The following is a 16,703-nucleotide window of genomic DNA, read 5'->3' on the forward strand; positions in this document are numbered from 1 at the left end:
GAGGACTAGAATAAAATAGTATACATGTTAATTTGCAGCTGTGAAACAGGGGTAGAGCGAGTTATTGTTATTCGAAGGTTGCTGGTTCGGTTCTCCTGGTCTGCATGTTGAAGTGTCCTTGGGCAAGATGCAGAACCCCAAACTGCACTTGTATGTCAGCCACCACCATCAGTGTATGAATGACTGTATGAATTACTGTAAGTCGCTTTGACAAAAGCGACAAAAGCGTCTGATAAATGCCCTGAATGTAAATGTGGGTTCTTCAGAGAGCCATATGTTGTTTATCCTCTGTTTAGCTGTAAAGTTTGACATAAAGTAGCAGCAACTTAAATTTAACATGTTTCTTTCCATCATGTTCTGAGTCTGCCATGTTCTCCTGGCTCCTGAAAAATGTTGACTAACCCTGTGACTCCATCCAGTGGTGATGAAAGCTATCACAGGCGATGAAAACCGTACAGAAGGCCGACCACAGTGTGTTTATACTGCGTTACGTCAGTCAGAATATGTACAAAATGATATGCGAGTTTGATTTTAGCTTCTTGGCTAGTACAGAGACAAAGTGGGAGCCATGGAGCCACTGCATGTTCACACTGTGGTCATCTCAGTCCAACACATCCCAGAAATCAGCCTTTTAAATACATGTTGCTGTTTGAAATATAGCAAAATATAGTTCTAAAAGTAAAAATACACAGCTAGAACTGTAGCCTGTCAAATTAACTGGAGTGGAGGTATATAAAAAATAAAGGTAATTTTAAATGAAGACAAAGACCTGAGGTATTCATATGCAGCTTTTTAAAATCATAAAATATTTATTACATTTTACCAAAATAAATGATTGTAATAAATCTGACATGGTTTCATTCAAAGATTCTAAAAAAAAGTGTCACATTCACAGCATGATTTTTTAACAATACCTACAGTTTGTCATACAGGAGTGTACCTTGATCATGGTTGTGTTAAAAATACAAAATGAAAGAATCAAAATTCAATCTTATACAAAGGCACTGAGATCACTGCCTTCACAGTTCAGGGTCAGAGACTAACAGAGGACAGACAACAGACACTTTTGCTTGCAGTGACACAGCTGTGTTTAGAAAACATTGATTCTGTGACTCAGATTGGACTCTTGACTGTTTGAGAACTGGAATGTGATCAGCTCCTGAACTCAGAACACCAGAGGCTTCGGCTTTTCCCAGGGGAACTCATCCCTGCCGAAGTGACCGTAGCAGGCAGTGGCCTGGTAAATTGGCCGCTTCAAACCGAGCTCTCTGTAAGAGAAACACAGTCGATATTATACGGTTATATTCACAGAACAAGACATGAATACAGTGTTTGGAGCTATGAAAGAAAACTACACATACTTCACAATGACCCCTGGCCTCAGGTCAAAGTTCTTCTGTACGATCTGCAGCAGCTCGTCTTCGTCCCTGGTCGACGTGCCGTAGTGAAACACTGAGATGGAGAGTGGATGGCTCACACCGATGGCGTAGGAGATCTGAAGGGAATAACAGACAATAAATCAATATGAGCAAACAAGGAACCCTTCAGTTCACTTTTAATAAACAAAGAATCACTAATACAAAACTGTTATTATCAAAAGTGTACTGTTAAATCCTCTTTCTCATCTCTGTGCCTCGACAGCAGAGTGTGCCGGGCCTTTATCTTACAGATTTATAATCATATACATAAAAGCTACTCGGCCACGTTTACCTTATGGTAGAGATGGAATTGTTCTGTTTCATTTGGAGATTTGTCATCACTTTCTTTCTAAGCAAAGTGCTGGTTCAACCTCAACACGAACATCTGTAAGCAAACACGTCGTGTCTTCTTATCTTCCTCACCTGAACGAGGACTCTCCTGCACAGTCCGGCTTTGACTAAGGACTTGGCGACCCAGCGAGCGGCGTAAGCTCCGGACCGATCCACTTTGGAGTAATCTTTCCCAGAGAAGGCTCCTCCTCCGTGGCCACCCCAGCCTCCATACGTGTCCACGATGATTTTACGCCCTGTGAGTCCCGCGTCACTCTGGTGATACAAAAACATCGGTCAACACCTGCTTTAACACACTCTTGATTTATTGCCTTTTCTTTTATTACATTTCCCTCTGGGGATTCGTCCTCACTCACCTGTGGGCCACCGCAAAGGAATTTCCCACTCGGCAGCAGATGGTAGATGGTCTTGTCATCCAAGTATTTGGCAGGAATGATGACCTTCACCACCTTCTCTATCAGATGGTGTCTGATCTCCTCCAGGCTGATTTCTGGAATGTGCTGGACTGAGATGACCACAGTGTGAACACGCAGCGGCTCCATGGCTCCATTGTTGTCTTGGTACTCCACTGTGACCTGCAGGAAAGAGCCGAGAAGCTAAAATCAAACTCACAACGAACAGTTAAATGAAGATGCAGCAGAATTCTTGGTGCTTCTTTATTTCTTTATCAGACAGGAACCAAAGGAGAGACGGCTTGTTTTTAGTTCTTCTGAGGAGGCTCACTTGTGATTTGGCGTCTGGTAGTATCCAAGGACACTCTCCGTTACGTGAGAGCTCCTTCATCCTGTAGATGAGATTGTGAGCCAAAAGGATGGTTAAGGGCATACACTCCTCGGTCTCATCTGTGGCGTATCCAAACATCAAACCCTGAGGAGATCAAGATGGAACAAATGATGTTGGACAAAAGAAGCAATTTGAAGACATTACTTTGGACTCAACTGAACATTTTTTTAAATTTGTATTTTACAGACTAAACGATTTATCGATTAATCAAGAAAATAATCATTATTTGCAGCCCCATCCTCTCCCAAAGTGAGTTTTTACAACCATCTTCACGACATATAACAATTATTAATCCAGGAATAATAAAAAAAATAAAACAGATGAGGATTTATAGGTGAAACACTGAACCTGGTCCCCGGCACCGATGTCCTCCTGATCCCTGCCCTCAAACACACAGTCTGATATCTCCAGGCACTGCGGCTCCAGCGCTAACAGAACGTTGCAGGTCTTGTAGTCGAAACCTGCAGATCACAGTCGGGATTCATTCACTTCACTCGCTCAAAGTTATTAACCAATAATACTGAATCCCACCATACTGCACCTTTTGAAGAACTATCGTAGCCAATGGACTTCACGGTGTCTCGGACCACAGTCTGGAGGTCCACGGTGGCCTTAGAGGTCACTTCTCCTACCAGTAAAATCATGCCCGTCTTCGTCACACATTCTGCAAAGACACAAACCAGGAATCTTTGATTACAGAGTGAAAAATGAGACGTATCAATAAGGCTCTGGCCAATATCAGATATAATCAAATGGGATATTTTTTACAATATCGACCAGCTGTGAGATTCTTCACCTGAGATGAACGAGTCCGTCTATACTTTTATTTCAATTTTTTCTTTATTTGTGTTATTTCACGGCCCTCTAGAGTTGAGAGGAAGGGACATGCCAGCTGCACCCTGCAGTATATTCTGGGCAATTCTCTCATGTTTAAGTCAATCTTTGCATTAAAGATCTAATTTAAAGTAATTCTTTGATATTACTTTATTATTTAAAAGTGTTGTCTGTGTTGCTGCAGTAAAAATCTGATTTGCTGTTAGTTGAGATGCTTCAGAGGGAGCCGTATTCCAGTGATGTAACAAAGTATTGAACTTTGTTTTACAGGACAAAAGCTGATCCAGTATAAGATAATTGATTGTATAACCATTAGCCATCGGTACACCTTTGAAACTACAATCACACGCGTATGTCGGCAACACTGCTTTCATGTTTGATGTTATTATAGTTCAGAGTTTGTTTGGAGGGAAACCTGTCAAATGGGGGTTTTATTACAACATTAAAGGAACAATTCACCCAACATCACATAAGCACTTACCACAGGCCACTTTAGAGTCAGGGTCTTGACTCAGGTATGCGTCCAGCACAGCATCACTGATCTGATCACACATTTTATCTGTGAACACAAAGACAGAGATGTCAGAGGAAAGAACGGGGACACAACTCCTGTAGATCAGAGGAAGATCACGTAAAGATCTTCATTGACTGATCTTTTTCTTCCAAAACAAACAATTCATACTGTTTTACTTTGCTTACAAGTGGCGGACCCTGCCACCTTTCCAGCTTGTTTATTTTGTGTAGCATCTCAATAATAATGTAAATATTAAAATTCGGAGTTTGAATTTCTTCTCTAAAAGTACATAGAGCTCCTTTAAGTAAAATATCTGTTTACTTCTTCCACTATTGATTATGAGGGTCTCAACATGCCTCAACATGTCCACACAGGTCCACGCAGTTCACTCTGTGCACAGTTTAAACAATTAAACATGAATCATAGTTGTATTCTGGGCTGTAGCCAGGATGTTAGACATGCTGAGCTCCTGCCTCCATCCATCCATACAGAAAAATATATAAATATGACTTTAGTATGAATCGAATCACTTAGGAAATAATGTCTGAAGAAGAAGATAAGTAACAAATATGGCCAATGTTGACTTAAATGTATTAAACTTATTAATTTGCTAAAAATAACTTATTGACAGGGGTAACACTTTATAATAACCATCATTAATAAGTGCTAAATGTATTGTTAATTATATTTTTTAAGTAATTTCACTTACGAAACCTTAATTTGGTTCATAAAAGATTCATTAAGCAATTGTAAAAGTTAAAAACATCAGTTGCAACTCATCCAAATTATGTTATACACAGTATTTATTAACCATTTACACAGTATTATGAAAAAAACTGCAACTTTCCAATAAACATTAGCTAATAAATTGTTATTGAAAGCATTTCATTGCTTCTAACTGTTAAATAAATGTTGATGAACAATACATTTGTAATTGTCTTCGTATACAGTTTATTCTAATGATGTGACAGACATTATAAAGTGTTACCACATGTACATTTCAACATATTAAAGACAGGAGCAGTGATTCAGTTGTACACAGAAGATTAGCGACATGGCCACAGTACCGGAGTGTCCCTCTCCAACAGACTCGGACGTGAACAGGAACGTCTTCCCGCTGCGGGCTCCGCTCGGGTTCATCTTCAGCTCGTCGCTCGGGACACACAAGTTGAACTGAACGGAATAAAAAAGGAGCTGAGCTCAACGTGTCGGCTCAGCGCGGAGCTGTGAAGTGGAGCCAGACTCTCGATGTCCGCCAAGTCCGACTGAAAAAAGCAATGATTAACTCGGCGGGCTGAGCGGAGAGGAGCTCGCGAGGAGGCGACTCTCAGTCGGGACCAACGGTTTTAACGGAAAGCGGTTGGAGGCGGCTGAAGCGACTTTACAGCACTAATTTAATCAGGACGAAATTATAAAACTACAATTTCACACACGAGTGTCCTTCTCGGTGGACTTCACCGTGTAAAAGGCTGTGTGGGACGTCCAGCGGGATGTTTCCATGCGGGAGTCCTTCAGGCAGCAGCCGGGACAGCCTCAAGATGTCGCTGTTATGACGCAGCACGGGACGTGGAAGAACGTAACATTAAAGGGTGACTCCACCGACTTTACATATTAAAGTGTTTACAGGCCTTTACAGTACTTATGTGTGGAGGGAGTAGAAAACAGCTTGTTGTGGCTCCAGAGGAACCCGCATGCAATCTGAAACTGCCTCCAGTGATGTCATTCAGTGGCTGTGATGCATTGTGGGTAATGTAGGCAGTTTTTTTGACAGTTTTGACAAAGAAATGAGGAAAGTGGACACAGCAGAAGCAGAAATATCGCCTTTTTTAGACCTTGTCCTCACGTAGAAAGGTTTTTTTGTTTTTGTTTTTTGAAAATGCATTTGGTTTCACACCAAACCAACATGTGGCCACATTGGTCAATCAGAAGCCTGCCAAACAAAGATGACAAGCCAACAAAAAACCCAACATTTTTTCTGTTTACACATAAACACTGAAAACACTGTTTCTGAATATTTTCATCCTGGCAAGAGTTTTACTTAAACTCAGTTTTCAGTGACCTGAAAAGTCGTTTACATGTGTCTGAAGTCCAGAATGCGTAGGTAAATCTTCGTTTTAGCCTACATTACCCACAATGCAATGTAGGTCATCAGGGAAAAGATGAAGAGCCGAAGTTACACCCCTTCCAGTTTCGCCCAGACCTTATTTAATAAGAAATGTTGGCTTCTGGAGACACCAGACGAGCTGTATGGAGCCATTTCATAATTGTTTTGTTGTTTGTCACATTTTAAATCAAGTTTCCAGCTGCTTCAGTTGTTTAGCAGAATGCTGCAACATGTTTTATCTGCAAAGCTCCAGAAATGTTCTGTGGACTACGAAGCTCCAGACGACTTTCCATCATCAGGTTCTGTTCCTTTGAGATCTGTCACTTCAGTTTAAGCAGGACACCTCGGTTTAAAAATATTCTGTCACAATTAAAACTCCTGCATTCAATATAAAACTCAATGAGTTCAATATAAAACTTTTTTCTTTACTTGAGAAACATTTTAAACCCAGTTAAAGCTTTACTCGTACGTATTTATGGTACCTCAGCTTCTGTAAATGGTCCGAATACTTCTTCAGTTTTGTCAGTAACACATTACTTCACACTACAGACGGCTGCTGGGTGGAGTGACAGTTGTTTTCATTAGATGTGCTTCTTCTACATAACCTTCAACTTCTACAAAGGAAATCACACATGTTGTTGAAGCTGAGCTGAACTGAGCTCTCCCCTCAAAAACTAAAAAAGTGAAGCAGATTTGCATACATAAGCTAAACTGTCACTGCTGAAACAACAAACGGCCAAACACAGGATGAGGAAATGAAGCAACAGAGTGACTTCACTCCTTTATTGCCTTGCAAATCACCCTGCTGAGCTGAAGGCTGAGCCCTTTGCCCGGACGTATCAGTTCAGTGCTGGCCTGCTCGATCAGCTGATGGTACGTAGAACACACTCGTAGAGGTTTTTAAGTTGTTTAAACTGATATGTTCTCTTTTTCTACAGCAGTTGACAGCGTTGTGTGGTGGCACAGTTCATGAAAAGCAGGAAATGAAAGGTCTGCAGGGTCTTGATCCAGTTGTTTGTGGCGATGATGTCTGGCTCCTGTTGGGCCAGTGAGACTTTGATTGAGGCAAGAGTTTAGTTAATGAGTAACACAGAAAAAGGTGCAACCTTCAGCAGACGTTTGTTCAGCGATTACTGTATGACTCATACCGTTACAAGAAGCACAGATCTGTTTGTTGTGCTTCCAGGACCAGATTACTGAACTGTGTGGAGGTCTTTTGTGTGTTTGTGTGAGTTTGTTTTGTTGGTTGTGACAGAGAAACGAGAGCTGCCATGGTGAGTGATGTGCTTCTTATTCTGTGTTTAGACGTCGTTCCATCTCAGATACCACAGCTTGATTTTCATCTTGATATGATCTCGAATGATTTCCTATGGGTCGGTTCATGTTTGCTAACCGACTTTGTGCGGGAGGGTTTTCTGACAGGCCGCGGTTCACTGATAGAGTCTTTTTCCTGTTCGCTCAGAAGCAGGAAGTGAATCTGGTCACTGAGAATTGTGACCACAGAGGTCGTTGTTGACTATATTTAAGTCTCAGAGTGGTTTGACTGGAAGAGCAACACTGATTAGACAGCTAGTTGTCAGATATCAAAGATAATAGATAAATGAGAAAAAAAGAGAAGTCCAAATTCTCAGAATCCAACTTATTTTCTCAGGATTCTGACTCTTAATCGCAGAGACAGAAAAAAGTCTGAATTCTGAGTTTTCTTCACAGTGACTCTGATCCTCTTACGTACGTTCACAACTCATCAAATTCTGAACCTTTGCGATGGCAACTGTCAATATATGTCAATATTTTGGGAATGAGACTCAAAGATCAACCTTCTTTAAAGGTGGACCTTTAATTGTGAATATTTTCTCTACCACAGAACACTGAATATAAACATTTACACCATTTTCTGACACTTTATTGAACAAGCAACTAATCAATTAATCAAGAAAGTAATCCACAGATTAACGAACACTAGTTTGTCCCTGTTTTTCTTCACAGGCTGCTGTAAACCCTCAATCCCCGGCTCCCGGGTCGTCGGGCAAACTTGACCAGGTGCAGGGTCAGGTCAACGAGGTGAAAGTCATTCTGTCAGACAACATCAACAAAGTGCTGGAGAGAGGAGACCGACTGGACGATCTGATCGGGAAGACGGATGACCTGCAGGCCTCCGTGAGTGTTTAATCACGATGACACAGAGTGAGATCGTACGTGACTCACAGCGGTATTAAAGAACAATTATGAGATACTTATACTTAATCTCACAGCTGTAGTGAGTAGTTTCGTTTGAGGGGAAGATTTAAAAAGAAAAATAAATTATTTCCCTTTTTGCTGGAGGCGTCCTGAGGCCCCCTGATGGACCCTGATGGACCCTAGGGGCCCCTCGTCATGTTTCAGATTCCTGCAGGAGTGTTGTTAAACTTCCAGCTGGTTTAATTTACAGATTAGAGAAGCGCTGGAGAAATTAAACAAATTTTTATGCAACAAAACATTTCTTCCTTCTGTTAATCACCTCAACCTCTCATAACTTGTTGTTTCACGTGTGCAGTCGTACGGCAGCGTTCTGATGCCACGACACAACAATAGAAACTGACCAGCAATATGTTATTTATCTTGATATAATGTGAAATATCTCACATTATAGTTATGTTATTGATACAATACCAAGTTTCACACTGTAACTTGAAAACTTACTTAGTTATAACGAGCAGCTTCACTTGGTTTAGTGATAAACATTTAATCTTGTTATAAGTTGAAACATTTCACTTAATAACATTGTTATAACAAAAAGTTTCATACTTTACTATGAAAACTTATGTTGTTATAACCTTGTTATAACTAATATTTGTGTTATAATGTGAAACATTTCACATTACAGTGTGATAACTTATTGTTATAACATCAAAAATTATATAGTAACGATAACAAACATTACAAACAATATTGTAATAATAATAACAAACAATATAATACTTTTTTTACAGTATAGTGCTTTCATTGTTATAACATGAAATGTGTCGCGTTATGATGCGATATGGTGTGAAAATATATCCAATAACAACAAATTATCACATTATAACATGATCAATATATTTTTATAGTAAATCAAGCTTCATGTTATATTTTAGTAAGGTTGTATTTCATAATAACGTCATAAAATCTTGTTTAAAAAATAAACTTTACACGCTGTAACGTAATAAAAAAAACAGTTTTCTTTTCCCAGTGTGGCTGAAATAAGCTTCTGTAACATCAAGCCACAAAATACTTAGTATTATTTAACTTTTGCAACTTTTTTTCCACATATGCAACCAGAAAATCAGTAACGTTCCCCTTTAGGTTAAAAAAAATCTGGTTATTTCCTCCATCACTTGTGTTTAATTAGGTTTTAATTGTCTTTTTCAGGCTGACTCGTTCCAGAGAACATCCACGCGGGTTGCCAGGAAATACTGGTGGAAAAACATAAAAATGATGATCATAATCGGTGTGATCGTGCTGATCGTCCTCATCCTCATCATCCTCTTCGCCACAAATACTATTTAAATCCCGTCGACGCTCCTTCAGAATCTCAGGGACTGAACACGATCATGCTGTTGGGATGCAGCTCGCCTTTTTTTTAAATCGCTCTCATGAAGAGTTTCTGATGATTTCAGCTCAAAGAAAACAAGATGCGTTTGTAGTTTAAAGATCAAATATATTTATGTGTAATTCTGACGAGGTTACTCTGCGATGAAGCCGACGACGTGACGATGAAATTGTCAGAAACTTGGCTGAAAAACTTCCTTCAACACTCCAACATGTGACGAACGCGGCTCTTAACATTTCACAAAAGGATCAAAAGTCCAAATAAGAGTTTAATATTTTTATTTGTCACATTTCTTGATGTATAATTACCTGTGTATATATATTCTGTATGTTCATGAATGTCAAACTCTGTAATAACATATTGTAATATATGACTGATGACTATGATAAAGAGGATAAATTGTAACAACGCATTTTTTTTTTTGTTTGTTTTTAAATCTTTGCTACACAGTACTGTTATATATGTGTGACCTGCTCCAACCAATCTAATGTAATAATGAATGAAGCGATTTCACAATTAGCATATGATGACAATAAATACAAAAACAAGAAGGGAAGGAGAACGCAGACGCTCAAACTTTTGCAGGAATCAAAATTAATGCAAAACATCCAAAAAATCCAAAAGTTTTAAGATACAACAAATACTGGAGAGGAAATGTGCTGTAGGTCAAAGTGCTCCTCAGTTATTATTTTACAATCAGCTAGTGATCTTTGCTGGAGACCATCATCTCTCTGGCTCAACGCCCCGCCAGCCCACAGCTGTCTTTTCTTTCATCGCTCTGAAACCTACGAAAAAACAAAACAGACACAAAATCAGCTCCAGATGAACGAAGAAACGCTTCAATTAGAAAGAAAGAAAGAAAGAAAGAAAGAAAAATAAAATAGGAATCCCCCGTGTTTATAATGTCCAATGTTAAAAAAAGAAAAAGAAAAAGAAACTGAGAACAATTATTTTAACATTTTACAGTTTAAAAAAAATAAAAAATAAAGTTAGTCCATAAGCTAGAAATCCTGAGGTGTGATAAATTGAAGAGGTCAAAGCCAAAATACTAAATGGAAGAAAAACCTTCGACTGGTCAAAAAATACACGTTAAAGAAAGCATTACATGCAAATTTCTGGAAATGTGGTGACACTTGTTGTTTTACAAAAGGTTATAAGAGGGAAAATTCGTTACAAAAGAGAAGTCTTTTCCATCGCTGTCAGTAAGACAAAACAGAGCAATACATGTACACAAAGTAAAGCACTTTATCCCCCAACACAGTAGAGTCCAAATACGAACCAGGTTTTAGCTCATGGACTACTGGCTACAAGAGCTAAATAAAGAAACAAGCATTTTAGATAAGATTAGGAATGCATATATTAACAATAGGAACTGGGAAGTCCAGAGAAAGCTGTACGTATCCTTTGAAAAGCAAATAGTTATTTTCTCATATTTATAAATCATTACTTGTGGGGGAGTAAGGGCCTGTAAAAAATGACAATTACATGTGTATAATTTACGTTTTACATTACAAAACAGTTGCAAACAAATTAAAAATGGAAAGAAAGATGACAAAGCTGGACGTGTCCCATATTGTTTTAGTTTAGAAATGCTGATACAGGATGTTGTAAGACCATACCAAATGGCAGCATTCGAGAGCGTATGCTTCTCGTACCCGGTCCGCATTGAGCGGGCCCTGAGAGTATCTGGGAGTCAGCTCATGGCCTGCAAGGAAGCTCCGCTGGCAGGTACAAACAAGGTATGTCAGAGTTAGGAGACAACATACTTCCTTTTCTGTTTTCCTTGCACATCCTTAACTTTGGCATCCATTTACTGTAGTAGCAGTACTTTACCTGTTAACTTTACAGATTAAAAAAAAAAAAAAAAAAAATGAAGGTGCAAAAGAGGCAGCAGAAGGCCGGTTGTTAAAATAATCACCACAAGACTGTAGCCTCTATGTTACCACTACTGTAAAGCACTTGAGGGTGCTGAGAAAAAGAAATTTACAAGAAGAAATTACACATTAATGTTACCAAACAGCAAAGTAAATATGACTACTTTAAATTAACAGTAAGTAGTGTATTTTTGTTTTTACATACCTACTTGAAGGTGAGGGTTTCCCCCTTTAATACGGCTTGTAACTGTTGGTGTGAACACCACGCCGTGGCGACTTTCCGTATCCACCGGACTGATCTACAGGTGTGGTACAACATCGTTGATTGACATGACTTATTTTTATTTAAGATGTTCAAAAAACAAAACAAGAACACAGTGAAACAGAAACAGTAATAATTTACAACAAGTTATGTAAGGGAGCCACGATGTTTCTACAAATTCTGTAAATGTAGTTTTTAGAGTCCAACGTTGGCAGAATGTACGGAAGCCCTACACGGCCATGCATTCATACGCTTTATTTCCTCCGTTTTATCGAGATAACGAGATAATTTTCTCGAAATCTCGAGATAACGAAAATTAGTTTTCTCATGATAACGACTTAATTTCATTTGTTTTCCCGAGATAACGGGATAATTTTTGTCGAGATCTCGAGATAACGAAACTTTGCTTTCCCGAGATAACAATATAATAAGGTGTGTGTGTGTGTGTGAGAATGAGTCAGTCAGTTAGTGTAACGACTGTAAATGACCTTTAATGTGATAATTGTTAATAAGAACATCTTGTTTTCATTTAGTTAACTGATATTCTTTGAAACCAGGTTATTATTTCATTAATTATATTAGACTTTTATTTTGAAAGCGTCTCGCTGTGAACCGAGAACATCTGTGTTCCTGTGAATCGTGTTTGAAGTGTTTGAGATGTGCCTGCATGAACGTGATGAAATGATTCACTGTGCTCCTGCTGATACAGGGTACAAGCTCTTACGGTGTGTCCGAAGGTGTGTTATCACAGGGAAACAAAGTTTCGTTATCTCGAGATCTCGAGAAAATTATCCCGTTATCTCGGGAAAACGGAGGAAATAAAATATATGAACGCATGGCCGTTTAGGGCTTCCGTAAGAATGTCTGTTTGGTGAGTAAATCTCTTAATTAAGATTTTGGTCACACTGACAGTTCGTACTGAAAGTCATTTATTAAAAAACTCTGCTGAGAATCTCTGTCGTGTTTCTGTGTTGTTTATCTCATTAGACTCATCTCTGCTTCTCTCCTCTGCAGAGTTTAACTTCATGGTGCATTCAGGTGCACGACTTAATCTCTTCATACAGTGAAGGATATGTAACGCAACACCTGAACACTGTGTTGGAGATGTAGCCAAAAGCTGCTCTGTGGCGCTTTGAAACCAAAAAATCTGGACCTCCCCGTTATGAAGACACCCGGTTCTTCCCAGATCCCATCTTACTTGAACGGGGATAAAATGATTTAATCGTGCTGCTCTTCTAGACTTGACTCTCTTAAATAATGACAATTCATTGGCCTGTTGCTCTGTGACGGCACAAAGGTCGAGACTAAATGCGGGTTAGTCGCTAACGTTAGTTTAGAAATGGATTAACATAAAAACTCACGACCGGCAAGACAGAAAAGTTCCACAGAGCCTCGTTAACTCTGAATCTGTGTACACAAATATTACCTCCTTATTTAACTCATAATTTTATATATAAACACATTAATTATCGTTATCTTATATAAATATAGTAAAAATAAAATAAGAAATACTCACTCTGTGTGGACGTACTTACCGTTGTAGTCACCATATCCATAATAGTTGTTGTAACCAGGGTAATCATAGCCTCCATATCCTCCATATCCTTGATTATTGTACCCATAATTGCCATAATTTCCGTAGCCTTGGTTCCAGTAGTTGCCGTAACCCTGGTTCCAATTTTGATTGGGACCTGCAATTAAACAGGATGTAAAAATAAATACCGTTCATCATGTTTTTTAATGACAAGACCTCATGGGGCTCACTGGGTTCGTCCATGTTTGTTTGGACGCTGTTGAGTCTGAGTCAGGATGACGAGTTGTGGTTTTATGGAGGGTTGTGTGCCCGGCAGCGACTCAATGATGTCTGTGTGTGTGTTTCCTGCTCATGGTTATAGCGTGACTCCAGGAAGTCATTGAAAGTTCCTGATCAGACTGATACCAACATCTATCCTGAGTGATCACAGGTACACAGCTGCACCTGGAGTCCACCACCTGTGACCTCACTTCCCTGCTCTGTGTACAGGTATAAACCCGCACATCACCAAACAAATGGACACAAAGACAAACTTTAATTTATAAAATCTGCCGAATTTACAAGAAGGCAAAAATACTTCTTCTAGTAGAACGTTTCGTAAAGATTTAGTTTAAGAAGTTTCTCCAGAATCAACAATTCACAAAATTGAGTGATTTTTAAAGGGAGTCTGGTGACTTTCTCCACAGGAAACAAAGAAGTGCCTATATTAGTTGATAAATGTTAATTAATGAGAATTAGAGGTTATTTCCCAGTTTCTTATCTATAAGCTAAGCTACTTATCTCATAATTGTAGTTTATATTTACCATTCAGACATGAGACTGATGTTTAACTCCTCCTCTAACTCTCACAAAGAAAGAAATGACGTGTGTTTCCTAGATTTGTTGAAGTATTTCTTTAAAGAAACGTCCACAATTTAGTCAAGTAGCTTCAACACTATATTATTCATGTCATATTTTGATGGTTTTTAGGGATTCAGAAGGTGAATATGTCACATTATTTACATTAAAAGTTGTCTCCACTCACCGCCACCTCTTCCTCGAGACCTGGATGAGTATCCACCTCTGCCTCCCCAGTACTGCTGCTGCTGGTACTGCTCCTTGGACATCGCCACTTTTATTTCACACTAGACAAACAGCAATAAAGTTGATTTATGTCCACAGCGATCAGGCGTCAGGCTTATAAAGTCATCACAGGTACTAAAGCTGTCTTTACCTTGCTGAGGCCAATATTGTGGTACTTCTTCTCCATGATGCTCTTCACAGGATCCTCCTCTTTGAATGTGATGAAGCAGAATCCTCTCCTCTTGTTTGTTTTGTTCTCCATGGGAAGTTCAATAGACTCCACCTGATCACATCATCAATGAATGTTTAAATTAATCAAATGATGTGTATGACGAATCAATGAGCAGGTACCGACATGCAGAGCGAACAGAGTCGTACCTCTCCGAAGGCACCGAAGTATTCTCTGACTTTCTCCTCGGGAGTGTCTGGAGAGAGACCGCCGACGAAGATCTTCTTCACGGGCTCCTTACTCTTCATGGCCTTGGCTTTTTTGGGGTCGATGACCTTTCCATTGAGCTTGTGTTCCTTCTGTGAGGCAACCTGTAAGAGAAAATCATAAGTCAACAAAAAGGGTTAGAAAGAAAAAATAACCAAGATCGAAACCTGGCCAAAGTATGTCAATGGCTGCTCAGCCGTATATAACGATCGTTGGATTTGGTATGCAGCTGTTATTCTGCTGGTATTACACGGACACATGACGGTGTGTGCGGCTTGAGACTGTTATGCCAATGAAAGACTGTTGGATGGGTACCGTTGACCAGTTGATAGCAGAAACTTTGAGTCAACCAAACAATACTTACTGACCAGTTTACTTTATCAGGGAAACAAAATAACGCAGTACTACACAGACAATAACCATGGTGGCATATTATGCATCATGTTGACTGTAATTTGAATGACCGGAATAAGCCACTAATAAAGAAAAAAGATGACAGATGCGCAGACACTGGGATATTTTCTGTTTGGTTGACTCAAAGTTTCTGCTATCAATTGGTCAACAGAATCATCAAACAGTCTTAAAATGGCACAACCGTCATGTGTCGGTGGAATACCAGCGGATTAGCAGCAGCATAGCACTGCAGCAGCTGGGCGGCAATCGACACACATTTGGCCACTTTTCGATCTCAGCGTCACTCCTGTAAATAGACATCGTTCTTAATTTATCTTTAAGAATTTTTTTTTGTAATATTCAATTTTTCTCTAAACACGCAAGATAAGTCACCCCTTAAATTATTGTTGTTTTGTTGAAAAAAATGTTAAATCTATTTTTTACATTTAATTGTATTTCTTATTTATTCATCTACTATTTCCAACTTTATGTTTAACTTTGAAAACCCATTGAAAAAAAAAGGAGTTAAAAAAATAAAATAAAAGGTTTTCATTTCAGCACGAGTCGATGTCGCCTTTTAATATCGCCCGATCAATATATCGATCAGGTTCCATCATGGACCTGAGATGATGACAGTTCACCTGCAGTCATCAGAACCACAGTTCACCTCACTGACGTGTTTCTGCAGGTGTGTGAACATCACCTGTGGGGGGCAGAACATCACCTGTGGGGGGCAGAACATCACCTGTGGGGGCAGATCTGTACCTTGTCAACACTCTCGGGGTCTTTGAAGAGCACAAAGCCGAAGCCCCTGGATCGGCCCGTCATGGGGTCCAGCTTCAGCGTGCAGTCTACGACCTCTCCGTACTTGGAGAAGTAATCCTTCAGGTCCTTCTTGGTCGTGTCCCAGCTGAGCCCTCCTACAAACATCTTCCTGCGGACACAGCAGAGACAACAACACTTGTTGGACGTTTAACAACACAGCTGTGGCATCTTAAATCATCACACTGGGTTGATTTAACACGTTTAAGTGGTTTAAACTGTAGGATCTGTTGGTGTAATCGTACCCCTCATCCTCTTCGTTTTTACTGGCGTCGATTCTGGATCCCTCGGCCTCGCCCCCCATCAGGCCACAGTCCCCGGCCGCAGACATCGGGTCATCGCTGTTAGCCTCCCCATCCTCCTCCATTCTCATCATAGTGGTGTCATCGCTGAATTCATAATCATCCGACATTTTTCTTTTGGCTTTTTTTTTTTTTTTTTTTTTTTTTTTAGAAAGCTAACTAAAGTTGTCGCTAAACGGCTACGTCAGAATTCCCCCCCTTGTAGAGAAGCTAAGCTAGTCGGCTAACGCTGGCTAGTATTGTGCTACCATAGACCGTTAGCTTAAATAAAAGCGACTTATCTTGTCGGTCTAAACGTTGCCAAGTTGTGATGTTAGTCTGAATTCAGGCGGATGTGTGTGTCAGTGAGGAAGAACTCAGTTTCAGTTGCTACAGTTTTTTAATTTGTGAGCGTCGTTTTGTTTTCATCGCGTTTTCTTCTTCTGTTGTCGCTCACTGACTGAGCT

General features: G+C 39.6%; 3 protein-coding genes across 10 annotated transcripts; 1 reads left to right on the forward strand and 2 right to left on the reverse strand.

The window, feature by feature from the left end:
- Nucleotides 1-785: 785 nt before the first annotated feature.
- Nucleotides 786-5,435, reverse strand: mat2al (methionine adenosyltransferase II, alpha-like). Its single transcript, XM_030435946.1, has 9 exons — nt 4,968-5,435; nt 3,868-3,945; nt 3,094-3,216; nt 2,901-3,013; nt 2,493-2,636; nt 2,126-2,344; nt 1,842-2,024; nt 1,362-1,495; nt 786-1,268 (listed from the first exon to the last, which is right to left on the reverse strand). The coding sequence occupies exons 1-9, from the start codon at nt 5,038-5,040 to the stop codon at nt 1,166-1,168; spliced, it is 1,170 nt and encodes a 389-aa protein (XP_030291806.1). The 5' UTR covers nt 5,041-5,435; the 3' UTR covers nt 786-1,165.
- Nucleotides 5,436-6,724: 1,289 nt separating this feature from the next.
- LOC115592809 (vesicle-associated membrane protein 8) lies at nt 6,725-9,977 on the forward strand. 2 transcript variants are annotated; one of them, XM_030435960.1, is made up of 3 exons: nt 6,725-6,877; nt 7,991-8,161; nt 9,392-9,977. In XM_030435960.1, the coding sequence occupies exons 1-3, from the start codon at nt 6,875-6,877 to the stop codon at nt 9,527-9,529; spliced, it is 312 nt and encodes a 103-aa protein (XP_030291820.1). In that variant the 5' UTR covers nt 6,725-6,874; the 3' UTR covers nt 9,530-9,977. The 2 variants fall into 2 exon arrangements, with proteins under 2 accessions (XP_030291820.1, XP_030291819.1); XM_030435959.1 differs by lacking the exon at nt 6,725-6,877 and adding an exon at nt 7,101-7,278.
- On the reverse strand, nt 9,834-16,695 carry hnrnpd (heterogeneous nuclear ribonucleoprotein D). 7 transcript variants are annotated; one of them, XR_003986225.1, is made up of 9 exons: nt 16,201-16,695; nt 15,899-16,067; nt 14,683-14,844; nt 14,456-14,587; nt 14,267-14,366; nt 13,244-13,399; nt 11,656-11,745; nt 11,192-11,293; nt 9,834-10,357 (listed from the first exon to the last, which is right to left on the reverse strand). XR_003986225.1 is itself a non-coding variant. In XM_030435954.1 (8 exons), the coding sequence occupies exons 1-7, from the start codon at nt 16,365-16,367 to the stop codon at nt 11,678-11,680; spliced, it is 954 nt and encodes a 317-aa protein (XP_030291814.1). In that variant the 5' UTR covers nt 16,368-16,695; the 3' UTR covers nt 9,834-10,357; nt 11,656-11,677. The 7 variants fall into 7 exon arrangements, 5 of the variants coding, with proteins under 5 accessions (XP_030291814.1, XP_030291813.1, XP_030291811.1 ...); XR_003986224.1 differs by having other exon boundaries at nt 11,652-11,745; XM_030435954.1 differs by lacking the exon at nt 11,192-11,293.
- Between the last annotated feature and the right edge of the window lie 8 nt (nt 16,696-16,703).

The sequence above is a fragment of the Sparus aurata genome, chromosome 12 (assembly GCF_900880675.1).
Source record: "Sparus aurata chromosome 12, fSpaAur1.1, whole genome shotgun sequence".
Lineage (NCBI taxonomy): Eukaryota > Metazoa > Chordata > Actinopteri > Spariformes > Sparidae > Sparus > Sparus aurata.

What these genes read in the sequence shown, in the direction of transcription:
- hnrnpd (XM_030435954.1), bottom strand. Translation starts at nt 16,367, where the DNA reads ATGTCGGATGATTATGAATTCAGCGATGACACCACTATGATGAGAATG. An exon ending in GTCTCGAGGAAGAGGTGGCG is followed by an intron (nt 13,400 to 14,266) that starts GTGAGTGGAGAC and finishes GTTTAATTGCAG; the next exon opens with GTCCCAATCAAAATTGGAAC. An exon ending in TGGATATGGTGACTACAACG is followed by an intron (nt 11,746 to 13,243) that starts GTAAGTACGTCC and finishes CCACACCTGTAG; the next exon opens with ATCAGTCCGGTGGATACGGA.
- LOC115592809 (XM_030435960.1), top strand. An exon ending in CGGATGACCTGCAGGCCTCC is followed by an intron (nt 8,162 to 9,391) that starts GTGAGTGTTTAA and finishes TGTCTTTTTCAG; the next exon opens with GCTGACTCGTTCCAGAGAAC.
- mat2al (XM_030435946.1), bottom strand. Translation starts at nt 5,040, where the DNA reads ATGAACCCGAGCGGAGCCCGCAGCGGGAAGACGTTCCTGTTCACGTCC. An exon ending in GCAGGAGAGTCCTCGTTCAG is followed by an intron (nt 1,496 to 1,841) that starts GTGAGGAAGATA and finishes TATTCCCTTCAG; the next exon opens with ATCTCCTACGCCATCGGTGT. An exon ending in AGGCCAGGGGTCATTGTGAA is followed by an intron (nt 1,269 to 1,361) that starts GTATGTGTAGTT and finishes TTTCTCTTACAG; the next exon opens with AGAGCTCGGTTTGAAGCGGC.